The sequence below is a fragment of the Sus scrofa genome, chromosome 16, assembly GCF_054392235.1.
Source record: "Sus scrofa isolate SSC_HxYL_T2T_F1_AM1 chromosome 16, Sscrofa_HxYL_maternal_Yorkshire_Landrace_v2.0, whole genome shotgun sequence".
Taxonomy (NCBI): Eukaryota; Metazoa; Chordata; class Mammalia; order Artiodactyla; family Suidae; genus Sus; species Sus scrofa.
The window spans coordinates 30,329,519-30,345,138 of NC_139398.1; the positions used below are offsets into that span (position 1 = coordinate 30,329,519).

Consider the following 15,620-nt stretch of genomic DNA (forward strand, 5'->3'; position numbering starts at 1 on the left):
TTCTATTACAGTAAGCCATAGAATCATGTAAAACTTCCTCTAAAATGTTTGCATAGAAAAAAGGCCCTGGAAAAATCGGGCCTGTTTATCGTTATTGCTGAATTGGATTTGACTCAGCAGCTGTATTAGGGCACCTCAGATAACTCATCTCTTATTTTCTTTCCTGCCATTCTTCCTGTTTACTTCTTAGGTCTTTTGCATGCCTTTCTTTCTCCATAGCTCTCCATGCTGTACTTTTTATATGTCTTGATTTTCCTACACACACACACACACACACACACACACATGCACGCACGCACGCACACACTCTTGATTTTATCATCCCGGAATTTAGGGTAAAGTATATCCCAGACCTGTTGCACCCAGAGATCTGTCCAAGGGGAGCAGAAAGCCAGCTCCTGCTGAGAAGTGACCTGAGGCAGACAAGGATCTGCCTTTGGTGCCCAGCCCACAAAACCGAAGAAGAACTCTGGACCCCACAGACATCCCGCTCGATCATGGAAACGTGGTAAGAATGAGAGCCCCCTGCTTTGTAGAGAATGTCTGGTCTTGCCTTGCCTAGTTTAAAATCAAAACCAAGGAGGGACACATGCAGTTTATCCCGTTATTTTTGAAGAACTGAGAGTCCCTTGAGCACACTGTCCTCTCTTGGGGAAGGTGACACAGACCCACCACAGGAGGGGCGCATGTGGGCCAGTGACCGCGCCCTTAAAGGTGATGTCTTTGCTTCCCCTTTTTAAAGGACCCAGAGATCTGTTGAATGTGTAGGCATGAAAATCATCTAAGTACTCGCCAACAGAGCGTGTGAAGCCCCTTCACGTTGTGGGGATGATACATGTGAGGAAACCGGAAATGGGCTCCGCTAGAACAAGGACAATATTATTTCTCTGGCGAAGCCACAGCCCGAGCGCCTCCGTTGACATCAGCTGCTTCTTCCCCAGCTGCATCTGACGCTGTGTGTGCTGGGGTGGAGGCGGGGAGTTCGACGTTTCACTCGTCCTCTTTTCCTCTTCAGTCCTGAGTTAGGCTCTTTGTTGGAAAGCAATGAGTCTATAGTGTAGCAGTCAATTTGTGTTTTAATTTCTGCAGTCAACTCGCAGGCTTCTTGCTCCTTTGGGCTGATTTATTGCTCTTCTGATTCCCTTTTCCTGAATGGTTATTCATTCCCAGCACTGGCCTCTCTGATGGCCATCTGGTTCTCCTTTGGTCATTCGAACATCTGCCCCAGAGATTTGGAAAATGAGCTTCCTCTGGCAGCCTAAAAATAATCTTAGTGTGACTGAAGCATGAAAGAGAAATCACCACGCTCCCCTGTCCTGTAAGAACGAGCCAACACAGCTTCCTAGGGATTCGGAGCTTGGATGTCTTCTGTCACATCTGCAGATTTTTTTTTTTTTTTCAAGTGTCGGGAACCATAAAAACATGGCATGAACTGGGTGCAACCAGTCCCCCTGCAGTTTTCCTTGGGATCAGCTATGCTTCCTCAATGGAAAGAGTTGGAGATAAAAGCCATACTTTGCATGGGTTGTCTGTAAGACTTCAAAAATTAATTGAGAAAGACAGATGGTGCTTAGGAGTTAAGCATGATATCAGTCACAGTGTGTTCAAGGAGATCTCATAAATGCTTTAGACCACAATTATAGGACATTAAGTACTAGACTTTCTGTTTGGACCCAAGGGGCCTGTCTCATGGATAATGATGGTTCGTTCGTTCCGCACCTCCAGAAGACTAAAATTTGCCAGAAGCTAGAACTCAATCCCTCTGCCGCTTCTCATCCAAAATTATTTCTAGCTACATTATCCAGTAGAGCTTTTCAGAGGTTCTATAGTGAAATAAAACGCCAACACAAAAATGATATTCAAATAATTCAAGTGCCAGCAAATACAAATCCTCTCACAAGACCTAATCCAAAGATGTTAAAATCTAAAATAATTAACATCCAAACTTAAATTTCCTTGAGCTTTTGAGTTAAAAACCAAAGTACTTTTTTTTTCTTTTTTTTTTTTTTTTTAGGGACACACTCACAACATATGAAAGTTCCCAAGCTAGGGGTCAAACTGGAGCTGTGGCTGCCAGCCACAGTCACAGCAGTGCAGAATCCGAGCCATGTCTTTGACCTACGCCAGAGTTCACAGCAATGCTGGAGGCCAGGGATAGAACCCGCATCCTCATGGATACTAGTCAGATTTGTTTCCGCTGTGCCACAGTGGGAACTCTAAAAACCAAAGTACTAATGGCCACCTTCGATCTCTCCAATTTCCTCCTTTGTTCTGTCTGAGCAGACGAGACTCTTGATGTGCTGGGTGCTGGGGAGAGAGGGTTCTGCTTGGCATCTGCAGAGTGGGCTGTTTTCTGTTGGAACAAATATGGCTCCTTGAGCTCCAAGAAGGTTGGGGTTGTTCAATAGCATCTCTCATGTGTGCTTTAGTTTTTCTCGAAATGTAACTGAACAAAGAGTAAGTGGACCCATAATGGTCTCAAGTCATTGACCCCACACCCTTGACATCTAGAAAAATGAGCCAATCCCTAGCCCCTGGACAATTGTCCCAGGCAAAACTTTGTCTCCATGACCTAATTTAATTTTGCCAAATGCCACATCAAGAATTGTAAAAAAAAAAAAAAAAAAAAAAGGCCTGAGATTTGACACTGCAGGTTCATGCATGCTAGTAGGAGACATGAGATTCCTGGGTCAGAGACAAATGACTTTATTACTCATGACACAGCTAGTAGCTTTTGGCTTTCTCTAATCCCAGTTTAGAGCCTCATGTTTGCATAATTCCCACTCCCTCCACCCCCAAGTCCTAAGGGGTGATGCCAAGGGGCTCAGGTAGACACACACACAGGGGATTTGCATCACAGCTGAGGAACCCTGAGCGTAGGCAACCTGAATCTTTTATGATGGGCTGGAAGCAAACTTAACTGCCCTTTGCTCCAAAAAGAGACATTATCTTTATTACACTGGACAGTAAACAAACCGGCCCCTTCCTTCTAAGACACTCTCTAAAGTTCAAGGCTATTCACCCAATAAACATCCTTGAAAAGCTAGATAATCCAGAATAAAAGCAGCCTATGCCCCTGTTCACAAGCCTCATAGAAATGGGGGAGACCCATAGAGAACTGTCCCCCAGCATTGTGACAGAGACATAGTCATAGCAACTGAAGGGGGAAAGGGTCAATGATGAAAATATTCTTGGAGTTCCCATCATGGCTCAGTGGTTAACAAATCTGACTAGGAACCATGAGGTTGCGGGTTCGGTCCCTGCCCTTGCTCAGTGGGTTAACGATCTGGCGTTGCCGTGAGCTGTGGTGTAGGTTGCAGACACGGATTGGATCCCGCGTTGCTGTGGCTCTGGCGTAGGCCGGTGGCTATGGCTCTGATTAGACCCCTAGCCTGGGAATCTCCATATGCCGCGGGAGCAGCCCTAGAAAAGGCAAAAAGACCAAAAAAAAAAAAGAAAGAAAGAAAGGAAAAAAAAAAAAAAGAAAAGAAAATATTCTTGGCTTTTCTGAAAGATGCCAGTCAGTCTATAACAGTTATTTGGAGTCTATGACCATGAACTTAAGCCCACTGGCAGGAATCTGCCTCCCGGTCTGAGTGAAGGAAATCAACCTGGTCCTGCTTAAAGTGCTTCTCGATCTGCATTTACACTTTGGGATGAAAGCACAGGCCTCCCGATATACTGCACTGGGTGGGGAATGTGCCTCTGTCAGAGCTTCTGGTTCTCAGGAGCAGGCATTCTTGATCCTGGACCACCTTTCCCATCCCCGCTGCCTCTGGCATGGAAGTGCTTCGCCTGGAGGAAGCTGCATCTCTCCTCCCCATTTACACAGCTGGAAGAACACCTTCTGCAGATTTGAGAACCAGACCTGCTGTGGATGATGCTTCTGAAGCTTATATCCTAATGAACTGCTAAAGGTTAAAACCTCTGCCACCTGCTCCTCAGGTTTTGAATATTTCAGGGGTCGAGTAGTCCTTCCTGCTATGTTTTTTTTGGGGGGGCGGGGGGAGGCCTTAGTAATTGGATATGCCTCTAGTGTTTCCTATCTGTCCCCTTTGGGAAAGACTCGCTTAGGTTTCTGTTTGTCTTTCCCCTTTCTGTGAAAGGCTCCCCCTCTTCTTGCATGGCCCTGCTTGCTGAATCTGTGTGCCATTCTTACTTCTCCTGTTCCTTTGCTTTCCGACCCAGATTTTTTTTCCTAAAAGACTCTTCTAGATTCTGTCACAGGGGCCCATCACTGTGATAGAGGTGGAATCAGTGAGGCATCTGTTCACCAAAGTATCTGTTGTTCTAATACATCTTCATCACCACCTCTGAGGAAATACTCTCCCATCAGACCAGTGTCGAGTTCTGGCATATTACCATCCCGCCTGGCTCCACTTTGGGATGCCTATTTGCTTCTTTATAGCCCTAATTTCATTTCTTTCCCAGGCCACAGTTGTTGGGGCAAAAAAAATACATAAATACATATAACAATACATACATATATATATATATATGTAACTATCTATCTATATATATATATATATATATATCATCATCCCTTTAAAATATACTCAAAGAGTTCCCGTCATGGCTCAGTGGAAACAAAGCATCCATGAGGATGCAGGTTCAATCCCTGGCCTCGCTCAGTGGTTTAAGGATCCAGCATTGCCATGAGCTGTGGTGTAGGTTGAAGATGTGGCTGGGATCTGGTGTTGCTGTGGCTGTGGTATAGGTCAGCGGCTACAGCTCTGATTCGACCCCTAGGCTGGGAACCTCCATGTGCTACAAGTGTGGCCCTAAATAAATAAATAAATAAATAAATAATAAATATACCCGGGATATTTTTTTTACTCTTCCTGGTCTTCTTCCCCCCTTTGAATCTGTCCAAACGTTCTGATCCCTCTTGGTAGAGCCGTTCCGTATCCTCTACTCAAGCTCTTTACCTGCAGTTTATAAATCACATCTCTCATTGTTTTGGGGGACTGGGATCCCCATGGGGGAGTCGCTGCATTCCATTCTCTGTGGTTTTGCCTCTCTTTCTCCATTAGATTTCCTCAGTTTCCAGCCACCCCCTTGAGTCTGAGAGTAACTAGTGTCTCCCACGTTTACCATGCCCAATTTCAGAGTAGGGGTCAGGAGCTGCCACAGCTCTCACCGTTGACTTCACCATATCTCTCCTTTGTGACTGTCTGGTTTGCCATCTAAGATCTCCCCTTTTCTTCCAAGGTGGTTGCTCCTTCCTCTAGCTAATTACTTTCTATTTATTTTTTTTGCTTTCCAGTGCTGCACCTGCGGCACATGGAGGTTCCCAGGCTAGGGATTGAATCAGAGCTACAGCTGCCAGCCTATACCACAGCCACAGCAATGCAGGATCCAATCCCTGCCTGTGACCTACACCACAGTTCACAGCAACACTGGACCTTTAACCCACTGAGCGAGGCCAGGGATGGAACCCGAATCCTCATGGATGCTGGTTGAACTTGTTATTGCTTTGTATTCCCGCTGTGTATTCTTTATGTTTTCTCTTCCCGCTGTGTATTCTTTATGTTTTCTCTTCTTTTGCTCTTCTTCTGATTATCAGACCAGAGTGTGTCTCAAATCCTCCTTGCTGTCCTGTGCAGGCCTGATTGCTAAAATCTGAGTGCCCTAGGCACGTGCCTTTGAAACTGCCTTCTCAGCTGTTAGGTTTGCAGTCACTTGTTGGAGCTTCTTTCTCATTGTGAATCCAAGAAGTTGGTATATTCTCTTTGGGTTTTGTTGTATTCATTTGTTGTATTCATTAAATCTATTTCCTTTCTGTAGGTATGAAGCTGAAACATAGTCTAGAGCCATAATCATGTAATCATCAAATCCAGAAGCATCCTGAGATCTGGTGGGGAGAAAGCTTGAGGGTGTTTTGTTTTTTTTTTTAATTTCAACTGAACTTTCACTGTACCACCATGATACACAGTAGACAGTCTACTAGTACTCTTAAGTGCATTCATATTTATTCCTCATAATAACCCTATAAAATAATTACGAGGTAATTTTAACCCTTTAAAAATAAGTACTATCATTCCTTATTTTACATAATCAAAGAACTGCCTCTGATATCAATGCTCTATTAACATAAGCAATAATTGAAATAATAATTATAAATTATTCAGTTTATAACTTATACCTACAATGCATAAATTATAAACTGAATTATATTTTGTATACATTTCATGTGCTTGTAGTTCACACAGAGCGTGGGCTAGAGGTTCCCGCAGTTGCTGTTTAAATACCTCTATTTTGAATAGAGAGCAGCCAGATGATAACGACTTTGCCACATTCTTCAGTTGACAGGCTACTTTGGTGTAGCTGGGGGCCTCCGTTTTCCTGTTCTCCATCTCTGGAGTAAGCTTGGGAGAGCAGGGAGGACTGGGGAGACTCCAGCTCAGTCCTGCATCTCCTTTAGAGGCTGGTTCTGTTTGGACCAAGACAGTGGTGAATTGCACAGTCCCATAACTCTGTTTCACATCTGTAGCCTGAGCTTTTAAGAATTCTCTAAAGTTTGTCTAGGTCATTCCTGACATCTGAGAATCTCTCAAAATCAGATCCACTCTTCCCTGTCACTTCCAACTCTTTGGGCCATGTCGTTTTTGTTTTTTGGGTTTTTTGGCTGCACCCTTGACATGCGGAAGTTCCAGAGCCATTGCAGTGATGCCAGATCCTTAACCCACTGAGCCACAAGGGAACTCCTTTTGGACCATTTCTCATACCACTGCTTCAGCCTTATCGTCATTGCCACTGCCAGAGATCCTCTATCCCCTGAGTCTTTGTGGGATGTCTGTGTGCAAACCAAGTTGCTTTGAGGCTTTCTCCAGTTTAGCATTCAACTTTCTCAAATCAGATCTGTGATTGCACATGTGCTTACAGTTTCCAGGATTTTGTTGCTGTTGTCATCTACTTTCTTTATCTTTGTGGGATTATATCTTTCATTAAAAAAAAAAAAAAAAATCTCAGAGTTCCCGTCATGGCTCAGTGGTTAATGAATCCAACTAGGAACCATGAGGTTGCGGGTTTGATCCCTGCCCTTGCTCGGTGGGTTAAGGATTCGGTGTTGCCATGAGCGGTGGCGTAGGTCACAGACGTGGCTCGGATCCCATGATGCTGTGGCTCTGGCTTAGGCCGGCAGCTACATCTCTGATTGGACCCCTAGCCTGGGAACCTCCATATGCCACGGGAGTGGCCCAAGAAAATGGCAAAAAGACAAAAAAAAAACTCTTCCCCATCATTTTAGTGTGGTTTCAAGAGAGAAATATGCCATCTTCATTCAGAAGACTACATCGTTTAATTCTTAAGCCCTATTTATCAAATGACAACATTGGAGGTTGGCTAATGTGCCTAAATTGCCAGGAAATGGTGCAACTAGGATTTGTGCTCAGGCAGCTAGATTCTTTTCTTTTTTCCTTTTTACGGCTGCACCTGCAACATATGGGAGTTCCCAGGGTAGGGGTCGAATTGGAACTGCAGCTGCGGGCCCATGCCACAGCCACAGCAACTCCAGATCCAAGCCGCATCTACAACCTACACTGCAGCTCATAAGAACACTGGATCCTTAACCCACTGAGCAGGGCCAAGGATCGAACCCTCGTCCTCATGGATACTAGTTGGGTTCGTTACTGCTGAGCCACACTGGGACCTCCCAGGCAGCTAGATTCTAAACCACGCTGCCCCACCCCTTCACTGTACAACCAGAAGCTAGAGATTCTTCGTTGAGAGATAACCTCATAGGCTCTAGGTGTGGGAAACTGTGAACAGAGAGTCTCCAACCTGGAAATTGGCAAATTATATTAGGTTCCATTAATATAATGGCATTGTTTTTATGACACATGAATTAGAAATTTCTGATGAATAATAGATTATATCAGCTGCTTCTCTGAACCAGAGGCCTTCCAGGAGAACTTCTTGCACATTTCATTTCAGAACAGCTAAAATGACATCATTCCCAGAACAATTTGATTTGTTCTGTGTGTCTGAGAAAAGAAAGAAATACAGGCAAGGAAATTTCTTGGAGTGTGGACTGAAGAGAGGCTTATTGTAATCAAAATTGCACTTTGTATGTTGCTACTTCCTGAAATAATCTGGAACTGATGTATCTAAGCAACCTGTTTCCTGTTCATTGAGCTACAAGCCACCTAACACCACGACAGACCGCTTTTTTGTTACAAGAGGAAATGGTTCCATTTAAATTCAGTACCTCAGGCTAACAGGGCCAGGGAGTTCTGAATTAAGATTTCCCTTACAGAGCTTCAAACTCATCAGGATACCTTTTTCCACCCTTCCAGATGTCTCTGTGTGGTTCCGATTGATTTTAGCTTTTAGCTACAGGCTTTCAGCACTCGTGCAACATACACCGTCTTTCGCATAAGATTTCTTTGGTATAATCTATTGGTATTTTGTAGATCATGGAAACTAAATCTCATTTCATTCTTTGGTGCATTTCAGGATTAGAAGAAAAAAAAATACTCTTTCCTCGGGCTGTGGTTCCTTCTCCTAAACCACTTCCCTCAGATTCTAAAAATCAAGAAAAGTTGACAGCATTCGTGTTTGCATCATGAAGACCTTAGGAATTCCCACTGTGGTCCAGTGGGTTAAGGACCCAGCATTGACTCAGTGAGGACATGGATTCTATCCCTGGCCTTGCTCTGTGGGTTGAGGATCCAGCGTTGTTGCAGGCTGTAGTGTAGGTAGTAGCTACGGCTCAGATCCGGTGTTGTCACGGCTATGGCAGAGACCGAAGCTGCAGCTCCAATTCAGCCCCTGCCCTGGGAACTTCTATATGCTGTAGGTTCGGCCATAAAAGAAACAAAAAAGAAAAAGAAAAAAAGACTTCAGATTCACACTAGTGCATGTAAAGCTGTTGTGAAACGCCACATCATTCAGTCTGTACTCTCTTCACATACAATCTATCCTAGATCCTGGGTGTTGTAAACAAAGCGTGTTCTTTAGGGTCTCAGTTTTATTTATTTATTTATTTTTTGCTTTTTTTTTTTTTTTTTTTTTTTGTAGGGCCGCATCTACGGCATATGAAGGTTCCCAGGCTAGGGGTCTAATCGGAGCTGTAGCCACCAGCCTACACCACAGCCACAGCCACGCCAGATCCAAGCCATGTCTGCGACCTCCACCACAGCTCACGGCAACACCAGATCCTTAACCCACTGAGCGAGGCCAGGGATCGAACCCGCAACCTCATGGCTCCTCGTCGGATTTGTTCCCACTGCATCATGACGGGAACTTCTCAGTTGTATTTCTTCATCTGTCAAATGGAGATAATGTTACTTACTTGGAGATACAAATTTGCTCTGAAAGTTAAATGGGAAAAAAAATTGAAGGGAACCAACTGTGCAACACAGTATTGATTAGCCAAACTGCTAACTTAATTGAAAAGCATCTTAGGTGGGAGGTAGGAAATATCTTGGACCCTAGAAATCCTGAGACTGAATGTGAAGTCACAGCCTTGCCTGGGATGCGTTGGGAAGCCTCAGGCACCCACTTTCCACCTGGGCTCCTGTCACCTCCACAATGTCACTGAGTGTGTACAGACGGGGGACTGTGCAGGAAGACGGGAGGGCATCTTAGGTGGAAGAAAGAGAGTGGAAGGAGGAAACCTGGCAGGTCCAGGAACAGTAAGCGGGGATTGTTTTCCTTCCTCGGTCTGAGCTTCTTGGTCAGCCTTTCTGATGCTATGAGACTTGGCCAGTGTGTAATAAGCAACCCACGTTATGGGCACCGGAGGGGGCAGTGACTAACCAACTGAGGGCTACCTTGCTCTGGGAGCCCAGGTCAGGTGGTGTAACCAGAAAGAAGCAGGAATTCAACTCTGTCTCCGGTAATTGCTGTTTACAGTCTGGAGACAGATTCTTTCCATAAAGTTTTTAAGCCAAGCAAAGGAGAGGCCCCGAGGCTTCTCTCTGGATTATTCCTATTTGCATGTCTCCTTCTGTGCCCCCGATCCTGGCGCGTCTCCAACAGGCTTCTTCTGCACTGGGCATGAATCAGTGTCCTGGTTTGGTGTTAGGAAAGATGTCCCTTTAGAGAATCTCCAAAATCACCCTCAGGATTCTGTTCTTGCCTCTACTTCATCATTTAAACCTGGAGATATGCCAACCCCTGACATTGTAATAGGAATTCACCAAATTCATCTTGGTTTTATACTCCAAGATGAATTTGTTTTCCCAATGCCTCTTCCTCGATTTGCCTTCATCTCCTCATTTCTCAGGACTTCTCTTCTTTTTCTCATCCTGAAAGGTAATTGAACTTGAGGGGGAGAGGGGAATCCTCCAAATCTTTTAGGTTACATATAAAATTTAGATATAGGAATTCCCACTGTGGCTCAACAGGTTAAAAACCCAACATGGCATCCACGAGGATGGAGGTTCCATCCCTGGCCTCACTGGGTTAAGGATCCGATGTTGCTGCAAGCTGCAGCATAGGTCACAGATGCAGCTCAGATTCTATTTTGCTGTGGCTGTGGCTGTGGCATAGGCCTGCAGCTGCAGCTCCAATTCAACCCCTAGCCTAGGAACTTCCATATGCTGAAGGTTGGCCCTAAAAAGAAAAAAAAAAGATTTAGATATAAACAATTACCTCTTCAAAAGGGGAGTAACCTGGGAGATTACTCTTACTGCTTAGTTTATACATTTTCATAAGCTGAAGTTGATATCTACTATATAATTTCATTATCTGTTAAAATTCAGGATTTTTTTTACATTATTATTACATGACTTTTATCATTACATGGATATTTGTATAAACACTTTCAAGTATATAAGTCTCCTTTTCCTCTCTAATAAGCATAGCTCTTCTTCGCACATTGGGCTTTTCTCAGATGGGCGACCAAGAGGCCTTGGGGTCCTCCTTTCTGCATCACCTCTTGGGGTCTGATAATGTGGACCTACAGCTTACAGACGTGTGGGCTGACTGTGCAGACGCCTCCATGTAGCCTGGGTGGTGCTTGATTCTGGAAGCTGTCTAAGCAGTATCAGGAGTGTTAAAAAACAAAATTCAACCGAGTAAACTTGAGGACGAATTGGCTCTATTTAGCGCTTCATGTATCTGGCAGCATCCCACCTAGAAAATAGAAAGACGCTCAGGAGTTGTACAAACGGAAGGTTTTATACAGGCAGAAAGGGTGAAACCACAAGTTCTAAGAGTGGATTATTTCAAGGCAGGTTACCATCCCTTAAAGAAAGATGGGGTTTCAGGCAAGTTACCTCACTGACTGGGAGATTCCAGACTGGTTTAAATTCTAATCCAGGGAGAGGCTGAAACTGCAGTTGCTTTTTTTTTTTTTTTTTTTTTTTTGTCTTTTTAGGCCGCACCCGCGGCATATGGAGGTTCCCAGGCTGGGGTTGAATGGGAGCTACAGCTTTCAGCCTGCACCACAGGCGCAACACCACCAAATCCAAGCCACATCTGCAACCTGTTTCATAGCTCATGGCAATGCCGGATCCTTAACCCACTGAGTGATACCAGGGATGGAACCTGTATCCTTGTGGATGCTTATTAGATTCGTTTCCACTGAGCCACAAAAGGAGCTCCTGCAGTTATTTTATTTTATTTTATTTGTGGTCTTTTCTGTCTTTTTAGGGCTGCACCTGCAGCATGTGGAGGTTCCCAGGCTAGGGTCTAATCGGAGCTGTTGCCACCAGCCTATACCACAGCTCACGGCAACGCCAGATCCTCAACACACTGAGCAAGGCCAGGGATCGAACTTGGAACCTCATGGTTCCTAGTCAGATTTGTTTCTGCTGCATCACGACGGAAACTCCACCTGCAGTTATTTTAGATATGCAGTCTGGGTAGGGCTTATCACAAGCAACTCCATTTTGGGGGTGTTGTTTCTTTTTCATAGGAGTATAACCCATGAAATGTTGGCCTGAGATGTAGTTATTGGCTGCTATAAAATCAAAGCACCTACGGTAGTTTGAGAATCTTAGAATTGCATTTAAATCTCTGGTTAAATATGTGTTAAAGTTTACAATGTCAGGCACAGCCCTGGCCCACCAGTCAGGAGACCTGCACTCTGGCTGTGGCTTTGTGACCACCCAGCTGACGTTGACCCTATACTTTCTCAAGAAGCAAAATGGCCCAAGGGGCACTTTCCAGTTTGAAACCTCCCAGGTTCTGTGCCGTGCATGAGATGTATGATGAGAAGGAACTTATCAGCATTGAGACTGTGTGGTTCCAAGTGGTCGGAAGGGCTATGCTTTGATCTCGTGAACTTTTTTCTCATGTGACACCTGCATTGCTGCTCCTTGAGCCTTGAGATAGCTTCTCAGAGCAGATGGCGTCAGTGGTCGCAGGCCAGCCTCTCCCATCAGCTCTGTGCTCTCTGCCTTTCAGATGCCTGGGACAGAGGAGCCCCAAGATTCGTGCGGCCCCGAGGAATCCAAGGGGAACTTGGAAAGTCCCAAACAGGGCAGCAATAAAATGAAGCTCAAGAGTCGTCTTTCAGGTAAGTGGACTTTCTTTGCCTATGGATGAGCTTCCAGCCTCAAGGGTTGGGAGGATAAGGTTCTTAGCAGGATGAGCTCTTTTTTTCTTTGCTTAAAACCTCCAAATTGTTTTTCCTCTTAACGGCGCCTGCCCCGGGCATAACAACCACCTTTCAGTCTGGCTGCCCACGTGAATATTTTTATTTGAGTCATAATGAAGTGAATGTCAACATCTCTTGTCTCTGCTGCAGCGTAAATTTCCTGTTATGTTTGGTTCATTTACTTTAACAGAACTTAAGTTAGTGACCCTTTCACTGTGGAATTTTCCCTCACACCCCTGGTCCAGCAGAACCTGGGGCAAAGAGCTATTTATTTAATAGCAAATCTGCATCTCAGACTGAAGCGGGGGAGTGGGGGGGGGGTGAGATGGAGTCGCAGCTTTTATAACAAATAGATTTGACATTTCTTGGGCACATCCTCAGAGCAGCTGGCCCAGGCCCCAGGATAGAAAGTTAGAGGACGGTGGGGATGGGGGGGTCAACCCATTGTGACTTTCGTGGATCTGAGGCACTTCAGCTCTTTCTCCCAAAAAAGGGGGGGAAAATTATATTTTATGGCTACGTTGGTGTAAATTTCAAGCTGGATTCATTATCATCCGTTCGTTACTATTACGTTCATTTTTTTTTCTTCTGAATTTAAAAGAAATGAAAACCTTTTTGTGGCCCCTAAAGGTGGCGTGGGCCCCCTTAGCACTGTGTCTGCTGGTCCCATGGAGAAATCAGCCTTGGTTCTCCACCCAGGAAGGAGATCTGGTCTAGCAGGAAAAGCGAGGGTTTGGAAGGCTGGCGGAATCAAGTTTACCCCTCAGCTCTTGAGTTACCTTATGACCTTGGGCTGGTTATTTAACCTTCCTGAACTTCCATTCCCTCACCTCAAAAAGAAGATTAGAGTCCTGATTTTGAAAGGTTGAGCAGATTAAAACAAACACCCAGCTTCATGCTGTGTTGCCATCCCCGGATATGTCAATTTCATGTTCCTACCTCCACAGTGGTGGAGGGAATGTCTATGGCTGTCAAGCAAGAGCATCTCCCAACTCCCTTTGCCTGCCCCTCTACTCTTCTCCGGTAAGAGGGCAGGTTTAGGACCATAAAATATATCCATTTAAAAAAAAAAAAACCCTAACACAATGAATTAATTGCTTTGTATCTGAGAATAATTAGGTAGCATCTATCTATTAGGATGTGGGGTTTTGACAAAAAAGCAATGGGATGACCAGAAACTAATAAGTCTGTGGGGAAAGGTCATGCTGATGATCCTGAGAAATAACAGAAAAATTAATTTAAATCCTGTGTATGCTTGCGATAGGGGAGGAGGTCCTTAGGTCAACTGTCTGATCAGCAGCTATAAACAGTTCCCTGGGGAGGGTCACAGAGCTCTTGGGAAATACTGGGACCTTTGAAACCAGGACGATCACATTTCTCATTTTTATGGATGCGAGCAGAGAAGTTAAGAGGATCCCAAAGGTCACTCGTTCAGTCAGTAAAAGATCTGCCTTCCAGACATGGTGCTTCCTACTCCTTAGCTTCCTGAGACTCTTGGAAAGAATCCTGTTCCCCAGTCTGGAGCTTTACGAGTACAGCTGTGGGGAGGGAATCCCAGCCGGTGACCTTCCATATCCATGATTCTCCGTGTTCATACTATTAATTTCAAATGTGCAGGGGAGTTCCCATTGTGGCTCAAAGGGTTTAGAACTCGGCTAGTGTCTGTGAAGAACGGGTTCAATCCCTGGCCTCACTCAGTGGGTTAAAGGATTCGGTGTCCTGTGGTGTGGGTCACAGATGCAGCTTGGATCTGGTGTTGCTGTGGCTCTGGCACAGGCCAGCAGCTGCAGCTGCGATTCCATCCCTAGCCTGGGAACCTCCATATGCTTCACATCGGCCCTGAAAAGACAAAAAACAGAATTTAGAACGGGAAGGACATTCAGCTGAGTGGTCAATCTAGAACTGGCTACTATTCGCCACAAATGAAGGCCACCCTCTCTTGCTGTACTTTTTCCCAGGCATCCAAGGCCATAACAAGGAAATACAGTAGAAGAAGCACCTGCATAAAGTCAGGAAGAACTGTGTTCACTTCCCAGCTCTGCCGTTACTGGCTCTGTGACTTGGGACAGGTGACCTAACATCCCTGGGTCTCTATTTTTTTCATCTGTAAGATGAAGGTGATAAGGTACATTTATTCTACAAATCAGTGGGAGTGCCTTCAAAGTGTCAGGTCTCGCTGAAAGATCTAGTCGAGATCTTTCTCGCTGAAAGATCCAGAATGGCAGCATATGGCACTACCATTCTCAAATGTGGCAGCACTAGACCCTCCCCACATGGTAGCTACCACTGTTGTCATCACTGTCATTGCCAATATCACATTCATCATTGTCCTTTTCATTTTCACTCTTGTTCTCTTCCCCTCTCAAGTGGGGAAGATGCTTGCATGGGCTCAGAAGGAAGACTCTCAGGAACTCCCGTAGGTCCTGACAAGGCATGCGCAAGAGGTATGAAGATTGTAGTCTCTCCAGGTTGTGGAGGCATCCAGAGGATGCAGGATAAAGGAGGGCCAGTACATTGGCAGGACTTGGTAGAACACAGGAGGAGGAAAGCAGTGCTCTGGACTTGGGACAAAATGCATGAGGACTGTTTAGGGACCATGAGGAAAAGAAATCGATAAGGAAGTTTTTGGCCACTGTTTTTCTGCCTCAACTATCTGAAAGATCCAGTAAATCCAACAGGAAGAGTTCGATCCAGCTGAGAGATGGGGAGGAGATTCTTGGCATGGGAGGTGATGGTACAGGCAAAACTGGGTAAAACTTCAAGGGATGTTTATACGCTCCCTAGTTTTGGAAAAGATGTGGGTGGAGGACAGATCCCGTCCTTCGAGACTCTGCAGACCAGAGCAATGAATTCACATAGCAGGGTAGTGGGAGATAAGACTGGAAAAGTAATTTGGAGGCACGTTAAAGAGGCTTAAAGAACTGCTTCTTCATTCAGGGCTTTGAAATATGTTCAGTTTAAAGACATTTGAATACGAGAGATTTTAATATGATCGCCTCCTAATTTCCATGTGCTGTAAATTTGGATATTTATTTCATATTTTCTTAAGTGAGTCACTCTGGTATTCACA

General features: G+C 44.9%; 1 protein-coding gene across 7 annotated transcripts in view; it reads left to right on the forward strand.

Moving 5' to 3' along the window:
* Window positions 1-15,620, forward strand: part of PDZD2 (PDZ domain containing 2) — a 416,943-nt gene that overhangs the window by 340,323 nt on the left and 61,000 nt on the right. For all 7 annotated transcript variants that reach the window (XM_085002034.1, XM_085002030.1, XM_085002033.1 and 4 more), the window contains one exon: window positions 12,358-12,469. In XM_085002034.1, the coding sequence (XP_084858160.1) occupies window positions 12,358-12,469 (112 nt within the window). The remainder of the gene's footprint in view (window positions 1-12,357; window positions 12,470-15,620) is intronic.